This window comes from Strigops habroptila, chromosome 2 (genome assembly GCF_004027225.2).
Source record: "Strigops habroptila isolate Jane chromosome 2, bStrHab1.2.pri, whole genome shotgun sequence".
Taxonomy (NCBI): Eukaryota; Metazoa; Chordata; class Aves; order Psittaciformes; family Psittacidae; genus Strigops; species Strigops habroptila.
In genome coordinates, this window is record NC_044278.2 from 20811326 (window position 1) to 20837127 (window position 25802).

Here is a 25802-nt window from a genome sequence, read left to right on the forward strand (position 1 = left end):
CCGGGAGAGCGGTGCTGGGCTCTGGAGCGCTGTGCAGCTGCGGTGTCACGGCCGCGGGGTTGCAGGGCAGACCGGGAAGCCGCAGGCCTCTTGCACTGGGGAGGCGGGTGAGCAAGGCGGCTCCAGAGGCCTCACCTGGGCAGTCCCGGGCGGGCCCCGCCGGCGTTGGGAGCAGGGGCAGGCGGGTGGGTATCCCCCCGGCTCTGTACCCCTCCCCGCGGGGACTTCGGCTGTGCTGCAGCGGGGCTCCAGCTGCCCCGCAGAGGTGTCCCCGCGGAGAAACCGCAAGCTCTGCGGGACCCGGCTGGCTGTTGTGCGCCGCTGGGGCTGCGCTGCCGGCAGCCGGGTACCCCAGCCCGGGACGGGCAGAGGCGGCTGTACACCGCCCTGAAGGTCACCCTGCAAGGGCGGCTGCAGCCTCTTATGTGTGCCGCCCCCCGCCCCATCGCTTCTGCAGCTCCCCCAGGGTAGGCATGCGGGAGGGCAGTTCCTGCTCCCCACCGCGCCGGCCGGGCCCCGGGGAGCCCCTGCTCGCCCGCCCGCCCTTCTCTCCCGGCAGGTGCTGCCGGCGCTAACGCGGCGGAGCGCGGGGCTGGGAAGGGAGCGCTCTTTGCACTAAGTGTGCCGCAGCCGCGTTATACGTGAGCCACACGGAGCGCGGCGGGGCCGGTGCAGGGCAGCGGCGGCAGCAACAGGAGGCGGACGGGGGAAGGCGATGCTCCGCTCCCGGCCGTGCTCGGCTGCGGCGCGGCCCCTGCAGGAGCCGGTCCCGCAGGAAGCGGGAACGGGAGCGGGGGGTGTCTCAGTGCCGGGCGGGGCCTCGCGGCGCCGCGCGCGCACAGGTGTGCCGGCGCGTGCGGAACCACCTTGCACGCGCGCACATGCGCACGCGGACGTGCATGCGGTTGCGGCCGGGCGGCGGGCGCTCGCGCCCGCACGCGCGCTCCCGCCGCGTCCCGTCCCGCCGGCGACGGCGCGGAGCCCGGGGGCGCGAAGGGACCGACCCGCGCCGGCGGCCGCACGGTGCCGCAGCCCCGCCGCGCCCGCGCCCGGCGCGCCCCCAGCCGGGCCCCTCCCGCCGCTAGGCCCCGCCCCCGATGCCCTTTGCGGGCGCCCATTGGCGGAGGCCGTGGCGGGGCGGAGCCGGCGGTGTATATGAAGGGGCGCGGCGGGCGGGGAGCGCGGTTGCTCTGTACCGCGTGCGCTCCGGACCGCTCCCCTCGCCGCTCCCGCCCGCGCCTCTGGTCGTTTCCCCCCGACGCCGCCGGGCCAGCACCGCCGGCTGCCCCGAAGCGCGGGCGGGCGGGCGCGCGCACCCAGACCTCGCCGGTGCCGCGGGGCAGGGAGTCCGGCCGGCGCCGTCCGCCGAGGGCTAGACTTCTCCTCGCCGCCGCCGCTCGCCCGCCAGCCCGCTCGCCATGGCCCGCGGGAAGGCCAAGGACGGCGACGGCAACTGGAAGAAATTCATCTGGAACTCGGAGAAGAAGGAGCTGCTGGGCCGCACCGGGGGCAGCTGGTGTGAGTGCCGGGCTGGGGGCGGCGGGGCCGGGCCGGGGAGCGGCGGCGATGCGGTGGGCGCTGCAGCACGGCCCGCGGCGCCCCGCCTCCGCCGGCTGCGGCGAGGCTGCGGCCCCCGGGAAGGGGGCCGGGGCCGGCGCGTCCCCGCGGAGTGAGGGCGGGCGGTCCGTCCCCTCCCGGTGTCCTGTGGGGGCCGGGGGACGCTGCCCGCGGAGGTGCGGCTGCAGGTGGGGCTGGGGGTGAGGCAGGGTCGATCCCCGGCCCCGGGATGGAGCCCGGGGCGGCCCGACCTTGGCGAGGGCGCCTCGTCCTTGGGTCTCCTTCCCCGGCGGCTGGCCCGGACCGGGAGCATCGCCGTCGGGGGAGCCTGCCTTAAGCTTCAGGGTGGCTTTTCTTTTTTCCCTTTTCTCTGGAGGAAGGAAACTGAGCTAATTTTACCTTTTCCAAAGAGAACAATTGGCTTTTAATGTCTCTGCAAGAAGGAAATGGCAATATGTGCATTTGTGATTAAATGCTCATGATGTATTTATTAGGCGCTGTAAAAATAGCACTTAGATCAAGAGGTTTTTAACGTTTTCTTTACGCAAATAGCCAGACTTCTAGTTGCTGCCAAGCACAGCTGGCATGTTGAACCACCCTTGTGATGGTGAATTCGGCTGCTGTTGTAACGGATCGGCCGGAGGTGCCACATCCGGAGCTGCCGGCTCTAGCTCTGGCAGGCGGACTAGAGCAGGCTTCTGCTGTCTTTTTACGTGAGCAGAATCCGGCTGTGGGTGCGCATGGATAGGTACTTCTGCTCCTGAGGCACCAGGCAACTGCGCAGTGCTTCAAACACAGAGGCTGAACCAGGTCCTCCCAGAGTGCCCGTACCTATCCACCAAGGACCGATTTCCATCTGCAGGCTGATGATCATATTCTTCTGTTATAAGCCTACCTGTTGCAGAAGCTTTCTCGTTCAACCCTGTGGTGTTGGGTTCCCAGACCCGCTGTGTATTTTCTGAGACCTTGGAGTGGTTTTGACCTTTAAGGTGTCTTTGGTCTTAAGAGCATCCTGGCTGGGAACCTGATTAAATAAGCTACCTCCCAGCGTTTGCCTTTTGATGTTACAAAATTCAAAGGCGTTACGCTGCAGACAACAGCATTAGTGTTTGGTTTGTTACAACAGCACCTCCTATGACCGTGCTCTGGAAAAAATTTCCACACGTCCCTGACGTCACGGCCATTTGCTTTACGCTGCCTGGATACCAAAGAGTGCTTTTAACTCCTGGAGCACCACGCTACGGCACCCATCTCTGCCCTCCAGCCCTGGCTACCTCCCGTGCACTTGAGGAAGACAGACGAGAGGATGGAGCTCCTTTCTGACAGTGTCCCTCAGCCTCCCTGTTTCTGGCTATCCCTCCTCCTGCTCACTTCTGTCTTTCATAGACTTGAAAAGAAAACAACCAGAACCGCCTGCTTTCATCGGCAGGCTTCTCCAGTGATGGAGCTTTTTTCATGATGGGGCTGGGGAGTGAGGAGGAATACTTCCATCTACTGCTTCCTCCCCTTCCCTTGTGGCTTGTCACTATAAGTCCTTCAAATAAACCACCTTTTTTTTCCTGTTTGCGATTAGATGAGGACAGTCTGAGATCAAGCGGGCTCTCTTTCAAGTTCTCCTTGGCCTCTGCTTGCTCCTGCAGCCTGATTAGCATATAGTTGCTTGGCATGGGCTAGCTTATCCTTCTGTAGGCAGCCTGGTGATGCCTAGTACGGCATGTTACTGTGCAGTTAATCAGTTGAGATAATCCTTGTAAACTGGTAACTGATACCCAGTGTGAGCCACGCTGTGTCTCCAGGCTTTTCTCCACTCCCCCCCCCAAGATTATTTTAGGTATCCTTCTTTAGACCAAAACTAAATTCAACCTTTTGTTATTATGTAATTCATTTTTTAATTGGTTTGAGCAGTGTTGGAGGGCCTTTGCAGACACGCAAGGCTGCTAAACGTGCAGTGCTGTGACATGTCTGTGTACTTTCCTATGGTCGAGATGCAGCATTGGAACTAATTCGGGCCTGAGTTCTGCTCCCATTGTCTTTAATGGAAGTGAGGGGAGATCAGACTTTACAATTGCTTGTAAACCTGAATGAAACATTTACCGTGGACTTTTCCTGGAAACAGCTTTGAGGCCCAGAGCTCTGTGGAGTGCGTGTCCTTCAGAGCACACCCATAGTACAGCTTCTTGCTGCTGGGCACTTGCTTCACTGAAAGCCTGTCACCTGTGAAAGCGTGTGATGGTAGTGCAGGGTCAGCCAAGGGGTCCTTTAAAATATGGAAGAGCATGATTTAATAGTCATGTTTTACAATCCCAAATCCCAATTCATCAATTTCTAGGTTTTTCACGCTTCCAGCCGCACAAGCAACTGGGATGACTACTTTCTGTCTGCATGAGGGTATGATCTCGCTGTTAGATATATGCCTCTGCAGCAGGGCTCGCATCTGAATTCAGTGTGCTGGGCTCTTCCTTGTAAGAGGCAAAGGCTGGAAATTTTGTCCTGGAATGTGACTGTCTTGAGGGCTTGATTTGATTCCTCTTTCTGTTTTTCTCTTGCAGTTAAGATCCTCCTCTTCTATGTCATCTTCTACGGTTGCCTGGCAGGTATATTCATTGGGACCATCCAAGTGATGTTACTCACTGTCAGTGAATTTGAGCCCAAATACCAGGATCGAGTGGCACCTCCAGGTAACTAAATAGGAGGCCCATGTTTGAGTCGGTGCAAGCTGTTCTGGGGAGGTGGGTTGGTTACTCACCTCAAGGAAGATGAAATAAGCATGTCGTTGCTGCAACACATATTTTAGGGGGTGGGTATGTTCTCAGCCTTCTGTGTTAACAGTACCGCGGCTTGAAGGCAATCCTGCTAGAATTAAAGGTTGCATCACATAAAACGTGCCTCCTTTCTGAGAGGAGCTCGGACCTGGGTTGCTCTTTTTCTCTCCCCCTGAACTGAAGCAATGGAGTGAGGCTAAGAGGCTTCACGTGGGAATGAACTGTATGAAAAAGCTGGATTCATTTTTCCTTCGTAGCCACTGTGTTCCCACGGGTAAGTGAAGGGATAAGGTAAAATGATAGCTTTATCTGTGAAACTGGGGTGCACAAGAAAGGGACCCCTACTAATTCTGGGTGAGATTGATGAATTTTATTAGCCAACACTGACCTGTGCTGTGATCCTGAGGTTATGGTGGCATTTACTAATGGGTATTTCAGTTTAATGTGTCGTGGGAGGCTAAAGGTGGGTGGGTCTTGTAGCTGCTGATGCAGGGTCTATCCTTAACTAGACCAAGTCTCTGCTCAGGATTGAAATGATCACTTGGGTGCTGTCTGTGGCCAGCCTGCCTTGGGCAGGGGCAAACGGAGTACCCAGCCCTTGCCGCAGGTTCCCTGCTCTGCTGCACCATCTGATTCCCGCCGCAGCCAGCGGCAGCTCAGAGCATGGTGGGGGAGCTGCACAACTGCTGCTTTCCCACATTGCGGATGACCTTGAGGCTGCTTGGCACTGGGGATGGTAACGATCTGTCTCCAGTTGCTCTGTAAAACAGTTCAGAAGCTTTTAATAACGGTGGTATTTAAGTGACAATTGTGAGGCTGATGGCTTGTAGCTACAGAAGTTGGCTCTGGTGTCGCACAGTGTTTCACAGCCCCACTGTCTGCAGTGCTATGCTGCAATTCTCTGCTCTAACAACACAGGGAATGTTACCATCACCAAATGGTGTTATATCTCAGCAAAGAATAATCTTTTTCAGATAATTGCTTTTCCACCAGCACTTCCTAAAGACAGAATAGAAAATGGAACTGCTGTGTCAGTGTGTGGCACTTCCTTGTCTACCAGCATGGCTGGGGTAGATGCTGTCTTAAGCATGGGAGGTGGCTGCTGCTGTCTCTGCAATGGGCTCTGACATTTGCAGGAAAGACTAAACTGTTGCTGATACTGCCCAGGGCCATTAGCTGCATCTGAAAAGCCAACATGGCTAATGGTGGAGTAGTTATTGTTTAAATAATGTGTTTTTCCCTGGCTGGAGCACAGTGGTCTCACCAGATGTGAAATAATGAGTGAGGAAGCCCATGGATCTTGGGTCACATCCAGATAGACCTCCTGTTTAGCCTGATGTCACATAATTACTCATTCTAGGTAAACAGTTTGCTTTCTGTTTAATAGCAGTTTGGGATTCCAATTTCAAAGCAAGTCTGTAGTAGAATTCCTGTGTAATAGTTCAGCCTGCAGAGGATTTCTATTCACCTCTCAATTGCAGACTGCACCAATTTTTCTGGGGCTTACCCTTTTATTTTTTAACCAAAAAAGGAACTGAATCTCAGCGCTCTTGTAGCGTGTACTACGGAAATCAAAATGGAGGAAGAATGAGAAGGTCATCAGAGCTTTCAGGACATGTTCTGAAATCAAGGGGAACAAAATCTACCTCCTTGAATATATGACAGTGGGCAGCCAATAAACAAGGGTTTGAACCAAGCTGTAATGGCGCGCACACACACACAACTTCAAGGAAACAATTACCAGTTAATAGCACGGAGCCCTTTGCAGGGCATCATGTGAAAAAGCTTTCTGCAGATGTGGACAAGCGGGGGGTGAGGCATGGTGGAGGTTGGCTCTTAACATCAAGTCCATTTCTCGCCCTGTAGCGCAGCAGCCATTAGACCATGAGTCAGTGTAGGGTTTCCAAGAAATGGGTGCTGTAGTGAGCTGCTGCACTGCTGTGTTTGGGAGGTCAGCAATCCCTGTATTCCCCTACTGTGTAGGGCTCTTCCCTGTGCTGCAAGCACAGCTGCTCTTCTGACAACAAACACGTGTGGGCATGTTCACCCCTGCTGTTGGTGAGCATCAAACTGTTTTTGTGATCTGGGACCCCTGTAGACCATGAATTACACACATTAGGGTGTTGTGCAATTCTTATTCCTGATTCTTGTGCGAAGACTTGCAAACCAAGCACATTGGCAGCTTGATAGAGCCCTGGGTTTTCTAGGAAGCTACAAAACCTGGTTTTATTCTTGTTACAGTGCTCTGTCTTTCCTGGGCAAGTCATTGTTGTCAGCCCAAATGGCAGGGAAAGGGGAAACTATGCTGCTTTTCAGGATTTGCAGGAGAAAATGCTGTAGGGTCTGCTATAATATCGTTCTTGTTCTGAAATACAACAGATTTCGTAACAGCAACAGAACCTACAGGATGTTTTATTGAGTTATTGACATGGGTATAACATTGAAAGCCATAAAGTGCTATTTTTATAGCCAAGTATCATTAATATGCTAATTGGTTTCTGCACTGAACACAACAGGAATGTTATCCAGGGCTTCAGGCCAAGCTGAGGTTTGTACCTTTCCATGGCAGTATTTTTTTTTCCCTCCTTTTTTGTCTTGAGGCGGGGGAAGGAACAGTGCAGTTCACCATGTCCAGCCTTGCCATTGCGACAGCCCCAGCTCCACGTGTGCTGCAGGCTTGGGCTCTACTTTAAGCACAGAGGACTTAGCCTGCTAATAGGGAAGGATGAGGATGTTGCCTCTTAAACACAGTGCACTGAGCGTTTAAAAAATACTCCTCCATTCTCCTCCCGTTCCCCACCCCAATATAAATTGGGCTGTGTATCCTGCCATCTTGTGGTGTGCATCCTGTGAAACACAGCATCCCATCGCGAGGGCTGGTGAGGGGTCAGAGCTCTCGCTGCTGCCTAAGGCTCTTTTGGAGTGGCAGCTGGAAGGAAGAATCCCTGCTCAGGCCGGGGGATTTCAGGTGTCCTTGCTTCAAGTGCTGCCTGGCCACAATGTGCCTGGGCAGTGAGTGTGTCGTGGAAAAGGCTGCTCTGCTGCATGTTCCCTACTTGGCTTACTTAGCTTGAAGAGCAGCAGGGAGGTGGCAGCAAGGGCCTGTTTTGGGGATGAGGTGTGGGGTGACTGGAAGCTTGTAAGGACACTGCTTGGTATGGGGACTTTTACAGTCTATCATCATTTGGGGGGTGTAAATAGGAGCAGGGTAGTGATCACTCAGTTTATCTGTGTCATCCAGGAGTGCTCAGACTCATTCTGAAACAAGATTGCACTGTACTTGGAAATAAGCATTGCATGATGGAGCAAGAGTGGTTTCTGTGGACTTACACAACCATTCCTAATATCAAGCCTGACTTCCCACTCCTAGTTTCTTCCTCTTCACTGTCAGGACACCATTTTTCTTGAAGCATAGAATGATAAAGTCTGTGTGGAAAACCTCGTTTTAAATGAACTTGAATAAATGCAATTTTAATCTGCAGTGGTGTTTTGGAAGTGGAGTTGTGGCTGGAAAAACAAAACAAAACAAAAAAATGACTTTACCAAAAGGCAAAAAACCAAACAAAACCAAACCAACATGTATCTTGATACACTTACAGAGTTGGAAAGCCAACAGAAGGTGGTGTCTGTTACCAAGTCAATGCATCACTCATTTATGTGGACAGTGTCAGTCAAGTGCAGACAGGAATCGTATCTCCCAGCAATGACTCCTAAGAGCCAGTTGCAGAAAATTTCTAAAGCAGTTAATCATTATTTTAGCAATGTTACTTGATTCTTCCACATGTGAGGAACAGCATCACCACACATGACACCATGGTGCATCTCTGTGGTAACAGCATGAGATGCAGAACTGTGGCAAACAGGTTATAGTCTGAAGATGGAGAGAGGGGTGTGTAGGCTCCTGGCTATAAAAGTGCTTGAGGCTTTGTTTCTTTTCCCCCATGTCATTTGTTTATGAGTGGCTTCCTCATGTGCGGGAAGTCCCTAAGATGCTTTATTCATGCCTGTAACTTACTGGAGCCACACACTCCCTTAGGTGGCTAGCAAGCCATGGCAGGTAGCACTGGAACGCTTGTTTCGGTTCCCTAATGGAGATGAGAGAAGGTTTTGGAATAGTTTGCAGGGGTCACCTCCTCCCGTTGTACCAAATCAACACACTCTTTTTTTTTCAAATAGGATTGCTTAAGGAGGATTCAGTGATAGCGCTGCTCTGGTAACAGCACTTGAGCTTTTACTTTGGCTGCAGGATGTACAGATGGAAAACAAAGAAGGAAATGATATGTGCTGAGGGCTTTGAGCCTGGTCAGTTGCAGGCACGTGAGAATGGAGGTTGTCGTGGAGGCCGGTAATACATTTTTAATCAGGATAAAGTTATTTTTCATAGCAAGTCTTTCATCTTCACAAAGATTACTTCCTTGCTTCATAAGTGGGAAGATTGATCTCCGCTTTGCTCTTTTCCTAAACAAAGAAAGTGCCTGCTGTACAAAAGCCTGGTGCAGTCTGGCTCAGCCAAGTACCTGCAAATGCCCCCAGTTAGGCTGAAAGCAACCTATGGCCACAGGCCAAGGCTGCCTGGCAGGAATGCCTCTTCTCTTGTGCTGGCCGCTGGAATGGCTGCACGGAGTTATCGCTTGCACAGAGGTACTGCCTGGGCTTTGGTGCTGTTCCACAAAGATCTGCAAGACAGGGATGCTTTGGGATGGGAGTCTCTTCTCCCAGCCAAGTCACTTGTCTCATGGGCGGAGGGTTGGCTTTGGGCTGTACTTACCAGTGGCCAGGCTGTTCTAACCAGAGAACAGGGATATTCTGGTAGGCGGTTTTTACACGCCACAGGGTGCCTATTGCTGACCTTTCCTTCTCCTTTGCCACCTCTGCATGGGTGCTTTTATGCATTACCTTGGATAAGACAAAAATCAGGTGGAGAGTTCCTTTATTTTAGAGGTGCTGAGCAAAACTAATAGCCTAATTGCTTGAGCAAAGCTTAACAATCCTAGCCAAGCCTGCTTGATTCTTGTATGCGTACACTTGAATGACACACCTGTAACTTGAACTCGGGGAAAGGCAGACCCAGGAGAGGAACCAAGGCCTGGCCTGCCTTTGCTGCAATTCCATATAGCCGCTTCAGGTGACTCTGAGGCTGTTGCTTCTCAGCTGAGTGGTAACATGAGGAGGGTTTGGCAGGATGGGATTGAAGTCCCTTACTAAAATGGAACCCAGTTTATTTATTTTAGATATATTTATTGATAACCATTTGTGAAGCAAGAAACCAAATAACTGCTCAAAAAGGGGTTGAAAGCCTCTGCCTTTGGAGGGTAGGCTGTAATTCTGCTACTGGAGTAGTAAGTTGCTTCTAAAGTTGTAACACTCAACCTGGTCAGTTTGTACCAGAGGGAGTTTTGAGCAGTTAAAGCTGCTTCCTGGAATAAAACTTGAAACCCCTGAGCTCCTCGCTGGATGTCTCGCAATCTTTGGCGACCAGGAGCCGCATTGAGGGGAACAAAGCTAATCTTTGTCCTAGGTTACAAATTCCAACTCGGTGGGTAGCGGGGGGGGAGTGGTGAGCTGGCTTGAGGAGGGACTAAGCAGAAGCACTCAAGTGGCTTTGGAAAAATTGCTGGAGTCACAAGCTCTTGTGGGTTGGGGCCAGCCAGCTAAGCTGCCCGAGTTTTGCACCAGGGGAACTTGTTGGCAACAGGCCTGCTCTGAAAGCTGTCGAAGCAAATGCTGCTCTCCTGCTCCTTTTCCTGTTGTTGCTAAAACGAGGATGACAGACTGACCAGGAGTCAGGACCTCGATAATTACAGTAGCAGCACGAACTGCAGTTCCCATTACCTAAGTCTGAAGTGTTAGTTATGTATCAATGCATTCAATAAAAATGTGACCTGGACATGGTGCAGGAGCAATTATTTCCAACTCCCATAATGAAGAGCAAAGGGGTTAGCACTTTTCATCATCTATAGGCATGACTTGTACCTAGTCCCTTCTCTTCTCCATGTGTTCTTTTTCTAGTCATCCTCCCAAATTCCAAAGTGGAGCTAGTTGCACAACTCAGAATCTAGGGAGGTCTTTTAAACATCTCTCCTGTAAGGTGGTATTTCCTACTCACCTGCTTGGTGATGAGCTTCTGATTAGAGAGCTCAGAAGGCTCTTTCTGCAATCAGAAATACCTGCTTATGGAGTGAAAAGACCAGAGAACGTGATCAGGCTGATGAATTTACTGAGCAAGAAAATGTCTCCTGCCCTGCATCCTACAAGAGAGGCTACACAAGGGCGATGTGGATTACAGCCAGCAAAGTGTGACCATACCTGGCTTGGGGAACCTCTCTCATCTTTTATTGCAAGGGTCCACAAGTGGACAGCTCTGATGTATCTCAATACACAGCATGTTTTGCAGATTTTCAAGGCAGCCTACTGGGGATACCTACATAAGAGTAGGCTGCTGCAGGACTTTATTTCCTGCCGTTGGTCACACACACAGACAGCTTCCCTTCTCTCCTTGAGGAGGAGGCAGAAGTGGGCAGGGGACCTGAGGATGACTGCTTTTGTTGAGGAAAACCTTGGCTTGTAGCTTCCCCTCTCAATTTTTGTCTGCTTAGCGATGCAAACGTCATGACAAATATTCTGGGCTGTTGCCGGAAAGAGGAGACAAGAGCCCATCAGAGCCTCCCCTCTAGTGAGCTTAAGCTGTTTTGTGCAAGTTCTGAAGTCTGAAAAATAGATACTAGAATGATTTCTGTTCTTGGTATGTGCTGCATTGCCCAGAGGCTGCGCAGCTCCGAGGTGTACTTAATGTTTTCTTCTTGACTTTGCTTTTCTTAGGACTGACTCAAGTCCCCCAGGTACAAAAGACAGAAATCTCCTTTTCCGCCTCTGATCCCAAAAGTTTTGAGCTGTACGTGAAGAACCTTGAGAAGTTCTTAAACGACTACAAGGCTGATCAACAAACTGAAAACATTATATTTGAGGACTGCGGGGGTAAGTCTCGATTGCATCCTGCAGCTGAGGGCTCTGACCAATGCCGCTGTGTCAGGTCCATCAGAAGCTGAGGGTGAGCAGTGGTGGTCTCTGTCTTAGGCTGTTCCTTTTATTTTTTATATTATTTACATAAATATTATAATTTATATGCCTTTGTATAAATATTTATATTTCTGTAGCGGCATGCTGGTAAACTGGCAGGCTCTGGTTTCAGCCGTATGGCTGCTCATGAAATGGCTCAAGTTTGGTCAGAGCAGACTTGGCCAGGGATGTATCTAGAAGCTTATTGTGGAGGTTGTGTGGTTGGGAATTCCCAGATTTCACCTGGAGAAAGTTTCAGCTGACTGTCAGAAGCACATGGCACTGACCTTATCCTCTCTGAAAGCCACGGGGGTTTTACTGATGATTAAAGACAGTGTTGGTTCTCTTGATGCAATGCAGCAAAACATCTGGGAGGTATTGACTTTTAATAGATTACATGTAATACTGCAGATGGGACTATCACCTCATAATACGTGCACGTAAAATCTGAGGGCAACCCATTTGTCATCTGGAAGAATCCTCAGTTAAAAACCAAAAGTCCTGCAAACTTGCTGGTCTGGGACGAGCCCATGCATGGTGGGGAGGGCTGGGTGCAGGTCTGGGGTGTCATCTGTTTGGTGAGGGGGAAATCCAAACTACACAGTGAAGCATAAGTGTTGCTATTCCTGACAAGCGGAAGATCATGTTGCACATGGTTGTCTTTTCATCCTCCCCCCGTGACAGAGGCACCTACCGATTACAAAGAGAGAGGACTATATAATGATGCCCAGGGCCAGAAGAAGGTCTGCAAATTCAAACGTGAATGGCTGGAAAACTGTTCTGGAATAAATGATCCTACCTTCGGGTACGGTTATGGCAAACCATGCATCCTCATCAAGCTCAACAGAATTATCGGCTTCAAACCTAAGGCAAGTATCTCATCCCTTTCTAGCAGGAGCTACTGAGGAGGAGGAGGAGGAGTTGGCTGCAGATTTGCTGTGCCTGCTTTTGTGTCTCGGGAGAGAGATCAGTATTAAACCCCTTCTGCAGAGGAGAAGCTGTGAGACAAATTGAGCAACTGGCTTTAAAAATACTCTTCACTAAAAAGCAATGAAAACTGCACCCCACAAGTTGGTAGCAATGAACCTCGCAGTGCAGACTCCTGCTTACTTATCTGGTAACTTCAGAGCCTGCCAACTGAATTGCTGTAATGGGGGATTTTCTTCAAATCAGAAAACTCATTTTAAAGTTCCTATGTGTTTCCATGGGAGCATCCCAGACCAACTCTATCTGTAGTAAGATCAGTACACTATGTTAGGCTCCAGTCTACTCCGTTCTTTCCTCAGGCAGTGTGGAGTTGCTAAAGCCACTTAATGAAATGAAGTAGTGCTAACATTAACTATCAGACTGAAACATAGGCTATAAAGTGTAAATGACATCTGCGTGTCAGGCAGAGCTCTTACTGCAAGGAAGGTGAGGACATCTTTAGTTATTTAACACAGTTTCCCAGATGCTGTAGGATGTCTGTCACCCATTTGCGCCATGCTGCACCTGAAGGCATGGTTGCAGTGATGCTGGAGGATGTCAGTTTGGACAGGAATAGCTTTTACTTCTAGGTTTTTTCCACAACAGTTAAAATGCTAAAAAATTCCCTAAGAATTGCAAGTGGCAGAGCACATGCTGTTGGGTAAGATGGTGTGCAAAACCTGCCACTCCATCTTCAGGATGGAAAACAGAGCAAATGGTTTGCTAAGGGCCTTCACCACCATCCATCAGTGCAGCTGAGGACAAGAGCTGGTGCTGTCTAGCTAATGAATTGTGAGGAACATTTTTCTTTGAAGGGAACCTGTCTGCTAAAAGAAATGAGGTGAATTGTGGCTCATCTGATCCAGGGTAGAAACAGTGGGCACATTTAGCAGGAATGTGCTGTGCTTGGTATGTGGTGGCTGTGGTGACATAAGATGTGCATGTTTGATGACTGGGGAGAAGAAGGGCTTGGTGTGTTCCCCTTTTCTTTGCCACAGAGCTCTGAAGAGCTGCAGGCTGCATTGAACAGAAGGGTCTAGTCAAAGAATGACTTTACATGTTTCGTTGTGCAGCAACGTGTATCCAAGGCAGTATTTGTTTTCCTCATTCCACGCTCCAGCAGAGACCCTGGGGCTCTTGTTTTGGGCAGGGTGCATGTAAAGCAGTGCTGTCTTGCAAGGTTGTGAAGCAAAGCTGCTGCACATGTTTAGAGACCAGCGACCAACGCCAGAATTGGCGCTCCCAACTTTCCCTGATGCGCTCGGACCCTTTGTTCTTCCCTGCAGTGGTGTCAAAGTTCAGCAACGTCAGGGTGTGACTGCCCTCTTTGTGCTGCCCTGTGGCTTTCCGGTCCTGGCTCACACACCGGGCAGGCAGCTGGCAAATCCTCCCTGCCGCTGCCCGGGTTTGCACGGGTGACACCACGAAATTACAACTACCCTGATGTACTTGCCTTGGCACCCACAGCAGTCAAGATGTAAGAACAGACAACAGCTCTGCTTGGGTTAGGTTCCCCTGCTCCTAGCTGTGTCACACTGCTTGTCTGTCGCCACTAGGAGCTACTGTCTGGTGTATAACATCCCTTTGCTTTGGGTTTCTTCTAGGCTCCGGCAAATGAGAGCCTCCCTCCAGAGGTTATGGCAAAATATCACCCATATCTCATCCCTGTCCACTGCGCTGCCAGGGTAAGTTGAAATATAATAGAGCAGAGTTGGGAAGCTGCAGGGGAAGGCTGAGTCTTTGTCTGTGTAGCTGTCCCTTCTGCCTTCCTGCAGTCAGCAGGGGTGGTTCTTACTTGGGATACTTGCCCCTTTGGGACAGGAGTTTCTCAAAACCCCACTGATGATGGATGACAGCTGCCCTCACAGGGAGGGGTAGAAGCAGGGCCAGGTAGTAGAAGGTATCCTCAAAAGTAGACATTTTTGCTTTCAAGTGCCATACTGGAGCTCTTAGCACAAATGGCTGAAAGAAAGACTATTTTACTTAGCATTGGTGAAGCAGCTGAGAAGCAGCAAACTGTTTTTAGCCAAAGCTAGTGCACTGGTGTGACAGGAAGCTGTGGTGGTTTCTGAATGTGCAAAGGGGTTGAGGTTTTAAATAAAGAGAAGTCCTTTTCCTGGCTGATGCGTGCTCTGAGGTGCTTCATGTGCAGCTACTGGTTAGACAGTGCCTATGTGTCCTCCCTGTCACTGGGATGTTCTCATGCTGTTCAGGTGAGGATCAGCAATGGGCAGAGAGGTCACAGTCTCGGTGAAGAATGACTGATGCTGTGAGGGAAAAGGGCTGCAAAAGGTAGACTTTGGGTGAATGCCAATGTTTGTTCTTCTTTTTCACACCTTTAGCGAGAGGAGGATGCAGAAAAAATAGGCACAGTGGAGTACTATGGGATGGGTGGCTACCCTGGCTTTGGCCTGCAGTACTACCCCTACTATGGGAAGCTCCTGCAGCCGCGGTACCTGCAGCCGCTGGTGGCAGTGCAGTTCACCAACCTGACCTACGACACGGAGGTGCGTGTGGAATGCAAGGCCTACGGGCAGAACATCCAGTACAGCGACAAAGACCGCTTCCAGGGACGCTTTGATATTAAATTTGACGTAAAAAGCAGCTGATTGTAAGCACAACTCTGTCCTCCCCCTCCCCCCCTCCTCCTAGCCATTTAAAAAGGTTAAAAAAAAAAAGAAAAAAAAAAGAACAAAAAAGAAAACCTACTAGTCTTGAACAAACTGTCATACGTATGGGACCTACACGTAATCTATATGCTTTACACTAGCTTTCTGCATTTACTAGGTTAGAATGTAAACAAAGTGTAGCAATAGCGACAAATATTTATTCTACTGTAAATGACAAAAGAAGACGAAATTGAGCCTTGGGACATGCCCATTTTTACTGTAAATTATGATTCCATAACTGACTTGTAGTAAGCAGTGTTTCTGGCCCCTAAGTATTGCTGCCTTGTGTATTTTATTTAGTGTACAGTACTATAGGTGCATACTCTGCTCATTTTTCAAGCCATGTATTGTATCTGTTTTCTACTTCTCGTGAGCAAAGACTTTTGCTGTCCAAGGTGTAAATACTCAATGGGACTAGAACTGGCATGATACTTCTCATCATTTTGTTCCTTTTCCAAGAAAGGCCCACCTTTGAGACTCTGTTTAACAGCACTCCATAAGGCTTCTGACTCTTCTGTGGTGGTAGGGTATTTTATTTGGAGGGGTGGCAGGGGAAACTGACTGAAGTGACACTAAAGAGACGTCTGTGTCCTGTACTGTGCTCGGTAGTGAGTGCTGTCTCTCCACCTCTTCCCACATCCTCCAGTATGTTGTGTGAGAGACCGGGTCAGGCTATCGCTCTCCTCAGTGATAGGCATAACTCTTTGCTTTGTATATTTTCTTTTTCTTCTTTTTTTCTTTTCCTGCTGGAGGCATCGCACACTGTGGTGCTAATGTCTTTATTGAATGTTTTAACCATTTTCATGGTGGAAGAATTTTATATTTATGCAGTTGTACAATTTTATTTTTTCTGCAAGAAAGTGTAATGTATGAAATAAACCAAAGTCACATGTTTGAAAATAAATCTTTATTTTAAACTTTATAAAAGCAATGCAGTACCCCATAGAATGGTGTTAAATGTCGTCTAAAGTGCAAAACTCTATGTTCTAACATGTAATAATAGCCAGGAGTACAGTGCTCTTGTTGATCTTGTATTTCAGTCAGGTTAAAACATTGGACAAATAAATAAATGAACACACCATTCCGTCTGCATGTCTTTTGAGTGGGGGAGGGACAGAGGCTGTCAGTTGTCCAAAATCTTGAAGAAGTACTGCACCTATAGCAAACAGAAAACAATCCTTTATCATTCCCAGGATGCCTTGGCTGGCAGTGGCTGAAACATGCACTGGGGTTGCCCGACATTGCTGCTCCTGCCTGTGAGCACTGGTGCTACACACAGCTCCGGTGCAGCGTGCTTTGGTGTCACTTAGGTCCCCCCTGAGCTGCATGAGAGGCCCCTGTACAGACCTGGTCTGTGGTCACACCAGACAGGAACCCAAAGAGTCTTCAGTGTATCCACCATTACTGCAAGTCCTCCGTGGCTGGAGGCTCAGGCCACACATGCCAGTAGTAGCTACAGCTAAAGTGGTTTATCCCTAGTGTGGGTGAAATCATCCCCCAGCAGCATGCGCTGCAGGTCCAGAGGGGAGGCTGCACTCTGGAGTCACAAGCAGAAGAAACAGTTTCATGGCAGTGACTTGCTCTGTGCTGCTGCGGGGCCAGCAGCTTGGTGCTGAGACCAGGCTCTGCCTCACAGGGCTGCTCAGCCCTGACAGGATGGTGCAGCTGCCTTCCTGCAGGAGTCAAGATCACTTTAGGCTGTGTGATGTGGGTCACGAGGGGGAACTGCTCTGTGGTAAGGTGACAAAACACGACTATTCAAGAGCAAGCTGCTTGATAAAGCCGTCCTCATCGGAATTCATGATACTGGAAAAGCAGCTGCTAAACTTTTTTCCATCTGCTAGAAGTAAAAGCCCAATGACAGTATGCTGTGGTGGCTAGTGTATGCATTTGGCTGTTTGACACTGTTGTCTAGGAGCAGAAATTTCCCTTTCCACTGTTCCATTTGCTGTTGTATGTTTATAGCAAGGCAAGGATTTAACAAAGCTGCTGTGATTAAAGTGCTAAAATACTCCCTGCAGGAAGCTCTGCCTGCACGAGGGCTGCAGGAACACTGAGCCAGTTTGGCTACCAGCAGTTGGAGGGTGCCCTACTGCAACCATTCCGGGGGGGGCGAGACAGGGGCATGGCTCAAGGTTCAGTAGGATCTACTGCCCCTGCTATTCACATCTTGGGTGCACGGCCTGTGACAGTTTAAAAACAAAAACACACACCCCACCCCCCCAAACTGCTTCATTTATGAAAGGCCCAAGTCATGGTTAGGTAATTTATCTCAATTTACTATATGAGCACAAAGTCCAAGTATGACCCAGTAATAAAGATAACGGCTTAGTCCAGGGGTTGGGACAACCACTGTAGAAAACTTAATGGTGCCCGTGCTGGCTCCACAGAGCCAGCGTCTAAAGGGATCCCCATACTGTAGTCGGCAACAGCATCTGACACAAAGCAAAACCAAACCTGTACCTCCCCCCCATCACTTTCTAGCACCAAAGCAGTGAAAGCTGGGTGGTCTGCACTGATCACTAAACTAACTCCACAGTAATGGCAATAGCTACCAGCCCCACACCCTCCAGCCAACAACTGACCCCCACTATTCACAGGCCTCATGACCACACTGCAACAAAAGGACTGTGCCCCACCCCCCCCCCCAAATCCCAAAAGAAGCCAACACAACCCCCATGGCCGCACACATCCCCTCTCCCCATCAGAAATGCAGCTGTAATGTGCCAGACCAACTAGAGGGACTGTATTTAAAGGCTCCACATGAGTTTTAAAAAAAAACCCCCAACAATGAAGCAAACCACAAAATGATGCTACCGCAGCCTTGTCCTGCTTCATGGCTGGTCACGGGCTAGGGGGCAAGCAGGGGAAGGGGATCATGCTGTGACATCTCATCAACCCAATATAAAATTCGCATTGCTTTCCAGGTTTTTTGTTATATTATTTTAAATCTGTGCTACGCTGCCCCTGAAAAACCTGTTCTCAGGTAAAGAGGCACCGCTCTCTTTACTGCCTGATAGGACATTACATTATAAACTGCCAGTTTGAACATGTTGTTCTTTCTGCCAGATTGGCTCAACATAGTTAAATATAATCGTAGCCATTAAAGAGAATTTTATCTCCCTTCTTGTTGATATAGGACACCTGCATTTTAAGGTTAGAGACACACAAAAATACTAACAAAAAGCGCAGAGACAGACACACAGACACATGTAAGGCCCAGGCCCTTTAAGGCTGTGTCCGCATGAACACTTGCACTAACAGGCAACCTGTTTCACAGCTCTGAGTGTTGGCAGTGGTAGGCTTCTGTTCGCAGCCTTGTTCACAGCCTGGCCCAGGGCGGCCGGCATGGGGCAGGCATGACCCACAGCGTGTGCAGGGGCCTGCACCACAAACAGAGAAAAAGGCCAAGCACAGCCCAGGCTGCTCGTCTGTGGGTCCTAAGTCTGGGTCCAGCCTCAGCCTGGGGCACCCATACAACTGCTGCTGCCACAGGCCCCATGTCCCTGCCATGGGGCACGTTCAATGGAGCTGTGTCTACCCCACCGCTTCCCCTGGGCACCTTGGCCAAAGCAACGAGCCCTCCCTGGGGTTCAGTAATGGTCCACCCCTGCAGCACACACCCGATGCAGGTGAACGCTGTCCTCACCCCACTCCTGCTCCCTGGCTGTTAGCAACAACAGGCATTGTGCTATTTCAGCCCTTAAAAGCCCCTGATTTTATGCAACCGATTTTCCCAGACCAGGCTGAAGAACCTCATCCTGCTCCCAACCTACAGAAAATCTCTTCCTCCTCAATTAGCTTTTATTGGATTGTTGAAGGTCCGCACAGACAGTACTGGCAAGGCTTAGGCATCAGAATAAGCATGCTACATATTGTATAACATGCAAAACTAGGTGCCAGTATGTTCTCTCTGTGTATAATTATCTTTATGTGGGTCAGCTGCCACCCAGCTCCCAGTAAAACCAGTTAAGAGCTGGCATGTCTGTGATACACAGGAAAGATCTCTCCAACCACCTCACCGTCAGGAGCATGGCACTGCTGGACAAGAAACAGCAAAAATAAGGGCCATCCTTACCCTGCTCAAATGACAACACATAGGATGTTTTTCAAGGATTTTAGCACTACCAACAGATTAGGGTGCCCCCATTTTATGAGGCCCCAGCTGGAGACACCTTGAAGAATCCCATTCTAAAAGCACTAGGTCTTTTCCAAGGGGATCCAGGACTTGGAGGTACTTGCACCAAGCATCCAGATGGGGGTTAGGTATTCCAAAGTCCTCAGTATTTTAGGAAGTACAGTTACTCTCTTTCCCAGGGTCCAAGTACAGTATAAACCACCAAAAAGGGAGCTGTGCCTGTACAAAACATCTCAACAAGCCCCAGGGCAAGGACAGATTCTCCAAGCCAAGCACACCTCTGGTCTCTTTACAGGACTCAAAGGTGGCAGAGGACAAACCCACACAGGAAATGATCTGAAATGAAACAAATCCATTTCACAGGTGCCACACAAATGCCCTTCAAATGATGCCAACATTCACGTGTGTTCACTCCTTCCCAGGGATGAAATAGGATTAAATTTAACACCAGTACTCCTTACAGATCCCAGGAACCATCTACCTGCTTTATAGCATGCAGCTATGCCTGCTCTAGCTCCTGGCCACGGACAAACAACAATAACGTTCAGGAAATAATAACGGGTGAATAACTATGACCTCCTGGCTCTGGCCAGAACTGCTTCATAGGAGAAGTTGAGAGCTGCTTCAGCTCCGTGAAGTTTCGCTTCAGTGACACGAGCTCTCTGCAAAACTCGCATTACTGAAGTTGGCTGCTCCCTCTGCGTGCTTCCATGCATTACCACCAAGTTTCAGGAGTTAATACAGCAGGCAATAGCAAAATCCAGTTTAATGGCCTGGCTGAGCACGAACGATTATCATCTGAACAATGTGTGCCCTAAGAGCATGGAGAGGCCAGGCAAAATGGGAAGCAAATCGAGTGAGGAGCCAGTCTTCCATGGGAAGACTTGGTAAGATTACAAAAGATCTTGGTAATAACGCAGGACCCAGCGCAGGCACAAAGTGAAGATTTCAAGTATAAGAATTACAGACACCTACAATTTAATTCTCCTCCTGCCCAGAGGACAAAGAAGCAGTGCTGAACAGAGGTGCCAGCTGGGCAGCTCTGGAGTCAGAACTTTTGTCTACAGAAGAACAGACCCAGGTACATGCTGAATGGTATCAGCCTGTCCTACAGGCACCACTACAGCTTGCCTCAAAGAAAACCCTGTCACTGAGGGCACCTCAATGTTCATGGTCCACTCCCCACGTTCCCCTGGGCTGGCAGTTTTCAACAAGAGCCCCCGAATCATTCATGGCTGAAGCAAGGGAGCCGACAGGAAGACATACTGGTAGGAAATATGCTGAGACCACAGACTCAGTTCTCATCCATCACCAGAAAGATGACAGCAATTTCAGTCCTTCCTCATCTCTGCTGAACCAAAATTGGCAGCTGGGAGATGGAAGGCTTTTTCACCCCTGTATTCATTCAGAGCCTATCAGTCCTCTTGGTGCCTTTCATGCAGCTGGACAGGCCGTCACCAGTACATTCTCCCCAAAACCACCACAAAACTGTATCTCCTTGGTTCAGCACAGGTATCCAGGCACATGGTCCAGAGAGTCTTTGCTGACCTGAAGTTCCAGCATCAGTGCACTCTCCCTAAACACTTAGGCCTTATAATTTTTAACGTCATCTCAGTTTGAGGTCTGTAGTAGGAACCAAAAGTCTCTCCTTGCCCATTAATCTTGGTTTGTACATCATCACGAACCTGCCAACTCCGTTAACAAGTGCACTTGCTAAAACCTAAAATGCATTTCAGCTGCAGTTCACACACAGCTGACTCACATGACTAAATCATTGGGTTAACACACTGAAAACCCAAGGATTCATACCATCCTTTCAGCCATAACCAGTCCAGACATAAAAATGGTCGTCAAAGAAGAGGGTCTACTTACTCGCTGTATTATTCTGAAAAGAATTATTTTCCCACATGAACCTGAGGATGATTTAATCTTGAGAAGTTTGTTCAAAAAACAAAAAGGAAAGCCAGTCACTCCTGCCTCTCCCTCAAGCGTCATGCACTGCAAGAAATGAAGCCGGTCAGGCTGCCCAAGGCAGAACAATGTGTACACATGCACTTCAACCGTCCAAGGTAATTTCTTAAGTACAACTGGAACAAACCCCCATTATGCACCAAAAAATAAAACTTTGCAATGGAAGGTTTTATTAAAGAAACACTACAGGGTAACACAGTGCACATTCTGCTTTTATGCCATGTGCTGTTAACGCAGTCACCTCAAACATTGCATATGGTTATGATCAACTCTGAAAATATAGTGAAAGAGAAGCTTTTTGAAATTTATATTTGTCTAATCTTTTTATGGTACAATTTCCAAACACCAAAACGTTACAAAGGATTTAAAGGAGAGGACAAGACAGTAATTCATTACAATACAATCAAAACACCAAGAAAGTGAGTTTTGTGCTATTTACTCTGTTACACTACAAGAAAACTAAATGAACCCAAAAACTTACTTAAAATAACAAAGTGTTGTTTTTACATCATACATAACTACTGTGCTGACTCAGACCACTGATTTCTGAAGTACAGATGCTCAGAGATTTAAAGAGAGGGTATATGTGCACTGAATCTCCCCATTCCACGGCATAAGCCAACTGCTCAGTAGCTGGGGCTGAACACATTAGCTCAGGATGCTCCCACCAGGAGCTCTACTCCTCCTTTAGCAATGCCTTTGGTCACCATCAGAAGAGATCACAGGCCTGGCAGAGCTACTGGAATGAAATAAAGTGAAAGGTCCTGGCTCCCATCACACATGAAAAACTACAACATGACAGCGAGTACTGCTTTCCCAATGACCCCACCGAGTCAGCAGGACCACTGCCTCTGCACTTCATGCTCATATTCAGAGACACTTTTCTGTCTCAAAATCAGGAGCTCCTGTGGAGCTCTTGTAGGATGCCCTTGAACCAGTCAGATAGAGACTAGGCGCCACCATGGATGTCGATGTAAGCTGCGAGCACGTCCTGAACACTGGATAAAAACACTGAAAAGGGCCCCTGCCGAAGTAAAGCCTGGTCTGGGTGTGTTCATGCAAGCCACAGGCATCGTGGAGGCTCCTTGCCAATGCTGAGCTAAGGCTCTCCAGGCTGCTCAGAAAGCACTGACAGTCATGGTCCTCACAAGCTACCAGATTATGGCCAATAGAGGTTATAGAATCATAGAATAGTTAGGGTTGGAAAGGACCTCAAGATCATCTAGTTCCAACCCCCCTGCCATGGGCAGGGACACCTCGCACTAAACCATGTCACCCAAGGTTCTGTCCAACCTGGCCTTGAACACCACCAGGGATGGAGCATTCACAACTTCCTTGGGCAACCCATTCCAGTGCCTCACCACCCTCACTGTAAAGAACTTCTTCCTTATATCTACTCTAAACTTCCTCTGTTTAAGTTTGACGCCATTACCCCTTGTCCTACCACTACAGTCCCTAAGGAAGAGTCCCTCCCCAGCATCCTTGTAGGCCCCCTTCAGATACTGGAAGGCTGCTCTGAGGTCTCCACGCAGCCTTCTCTTCTCCAGGCTGAACAGCCCCAACTCTCTCAGCCTGTCTTCATACGGGAGGTGCTCCAGCCCTCTTATCATCCTCGTGGCCCTCCTCTGGACTCGCTCCAACAGCTCCATGTCCTTTTTATGCTGAGGACACCAGAACCATACACAATACTCCAAGTGAGGTCTCACAAGAGCAGAGTAGAGGGGAGGATCACCTCCTTGGACCTGCTGGTCATGCTTCTTTTGATGCAGCCCAGGATACAGTTGGCTTTCTGGGCTGCAAGCGCACATTGAAGCTGCCTCATGTTAAGCTTCTCATCAACCAACACCCCCAAGTCCTTCTCTGCAGGGCTGCTCTGAATCTCTTCTCTGCCCAGCCTGTAGCAGTGCCTGGGGTTGCCCCGACCCAGGTGCAGGACCTTACACTTGGTTTGGTTAAACTTCATAAGGTTGGCATCGGCCCACCTCACAAGCCTGTCAAGGTCCCTCTGGATGGCATCCCTTCCCTCCAGCGTACCAACCAAACCACACAGCTTGGTGTCGTCGGCAAACTTGCTGAGGGCGCACTCAATCCCACTGTCCATGTCGCTGACAAAGATGTTGAACAGGACCGGTCCCAACACCGAATCCCTGAGGGACACCACTCGTTACTGTTTTCCAACTGGACATCGAGCCGTTGACCACAACTCTTTGTGTGCAGCCATCGAGCCAGTTCTTTATCCACCGAGTGGTCCATCTATCAAATTGATGTCTCCCCAATTTAGAGACAAGGCTGTCATGCGGGACAGTGTCGAACATTTTGCACAAGTCCAGGTAGATGACGTCAACTGCTCTGCCCCTGTCCATCAGTTCCTTAGCCCCATCATAGAAGGCCACCAGATTGGCCAGGCAGGATTTCCCCTTAGTGAAGCCATGTTGGCTGTCACCAACCACCTCATTGTTTTTCATGTGCCTTAGCATGCTTTCCAGAAGAATCTGCTCCAAGATTTTGCCAGGCACAGAGGTGAGACTGACTGGTCTGTAGTTCCCCGGGTCTTCCACCTTCCCCTTCTTGAAAATGGGGGTTATATTACCCTTCTTCCAGTCATCGGGAACTTCACCTGACTGCCAGGATTTTTCGAATATGATGGACAGTGGTTTAGCAACTTCATTCGCCAGCTCCTTCAGGACCCGTGGGTGGATTTCATCAGGTCCCATGGACTTGTGCACGTTCAGGTTCTTAAGATGGCCTCGAACCTGATCCTCTCCTACAGTGGGCCTAAGGTCTTCATTCTCACAGTCCCTGCATCTGCCTTCCAAGACTTGGGCGGTGTGGTCAGAGCATTTGTTAGTGAAGACTGAGAAGTCATTCGTCATTAAAGAAGTCATTAAGAACCTCAGCCTTCTCCAAATCCACGGTAGCCAGGTCTCCCGATAGCTTCCAGAGAGGGCCCACATTGTCCCTAGTCTGTCTTTTGTTTGTTACGTACCTATAGAAGCCAGGGGTTGGCCATAAGTGGTTGTAGAAAGTGAACAAGAACGTGTTTCCACCCACATCATAGATTCAAGTGAGCATGGAAGCACCAAGCAAATAAATGAAGTAGAAGGCAGCCAGCATTTAAAGCTCTTTCCGAGCAACACAGATGTTCCTCAGGGTATTATTTGGCCAGGATATCCAACAGGCTGCACCTGGCAGTAGGGTAAAAGTTGTGGCAGATATGACAGTAACAAAGTATCCTGAACAAAAAACCCCAACCAACTAAGCAAAAGCATCACCCAGCGCACAGCTAGTGGCCTTGCATGCACCATCACAAGCCCCTGTGTAGACTGTGGCTCCCTGTGCTGACAGGAAATATCTCACCAAACTAATGGCATAAATTCCCCCAGCGCAGTGCTCAAAGTTCCTTGTAAGCAATGTCACTGAATCTAGAAAGCTCCGTTCCCCTGTGGAATGGGTCAGTGTTAAGAGGCCAAGAGTTCAAGTCTGAGCAGCCCTCTGCAATTTCCACATTCCTGCTGCATGCTAAACCATGTACTGTCATGGCAGGACTAGACTCCTGACACCTGAGTGACCAAGTTCAATTCAATACCTGGACTGGGTAATGCAGCTACCAGAGAAAGCCCGCAGCTCCTGGTTTGTGGCTGGATAGCCTTAGCACGCTGTCTCTCCCCAGCAGCACAGCGGTAACCACCACTGATGCCAGCGCGGAAGGAAACTTGCCCACTTAGCAACTCTGGCTACTTAAGGGAATTGCCTTTTGCTCAGACTTGCCTACATATCTCGGTATATCTCAGATATACTTGCAGACATATCATTCCTGCCTATACGCCAATGCACTTACGGTTAAAGACAAAGAGAGAGAATCCAGCTCTTACTGAAACCAGACTTCAAGGTGACTTCAAGGAGCCCTAGACTATAGCCAACACCCCTTCAGGTGACCACTGCCACCTTGCTCTGCGTTTTTTGCTAGAACAAGATCATCACAGCCAGTGTCTAAGCCCTCAGTACTACCACAACGCAAAACCAATACTGGTATGACGCTACACTTGGAATAATTACTACTTATGAAATAAGTGGTTTCTAGAGCTTGAAAAACTCTTAAGATATCCCATGGCGTTAGCATCTATGAGTGATAAGAAATCTTGTTCACTGTCTTCTATCCATATTAACATGTTTGGCTTTGTTTTTTTCCTCCCATGTTCCACATATATTTCAACACATGTATGCAGATAGCAGACTTAAATTCTCCTCTTAATTACTGCTGGTTTACAGTAGTCAGTCAAGGAGGTTGCAGTGATAAGGGAAGGAGTAAACCCTACACAGGAAGTACTGACATAGCTAATCATTTGCCTATTCGACCTCTGAGAGAGAAGTGGGAGGTGTAACTGGCTGAGGTCAATAACACGAATCCACATAAAAATATATGTGCATGCCACAGCAATGCATGCTACACAACAACAATGCTTCTCTTACCCCCCAAAAAGGTGTGGGACCTCTTGCTCAAGAAACAAAAGGAGATTCTGAGCTTCTACATGACTGTGTAACTACAGTGTCCCCTTACTGATTCTGCTGTACAAGCTATTCCCTTGGGCTTTTTTCTCTTCTTTGCTGTAGTCTATCCACCATGCAGCTGAGTTGCAGCTAAGTTGTTGCTACGCTTTAGCTGGAGGAAGAGGGGTAATGGAA

At 49.3% G+C, this 25802-nt stretch overlaps 2 protein-coding genes across 5 annotated transcripts in view; one reads left to right on the top strand and one right to left on the bottom strand.

The window, feature by feature from the left end:
• The first annotated feature begins 876 nt into the window (after positions 1–876).
• Positions 877–16089, top strand: ATP1B1 (ATPase Na+/K+ transporting subunit beta 1). The gene is made up of 6 exons (XM_030476333.1): positions 877–1518; positions 4107–4235; positions 11139–11294; positions 12060–12244; positions 13946–14026; positions 14684–16089. The coding sequence occupies exons 1-6, from the start codon at positions 1419–1421 to the stop codon at positions 14948–14950; spliced, it is 918 nt and encodes a 305-aa protein (XP_030332193.1). The 5' UTR covers positions 877–1418; the 3' UTR covers positions 14951–16089.
• NME7 (NME/NM23 family member 7) overlaps positions 15903–25802 on the bottom strand; it is a 94206-nt gene continuing 84306 nt past the window's right edge. For all 4 annotated transcript variants that reach the window (XM_030476330.1, XM_030476328.1, XM_030476329.1 and 1 more), the window contains exon 12: positions 15903–16166. In XM_030476330.1, coding sequence (XP_030332190.1) covers positions 16134–16166 — 33 coding nt within the window. In that variant the 3' untranslated portion in view covers positions 15903–16133. The remainder of the gene's footprint in view (positions 16167–25802) is intronic.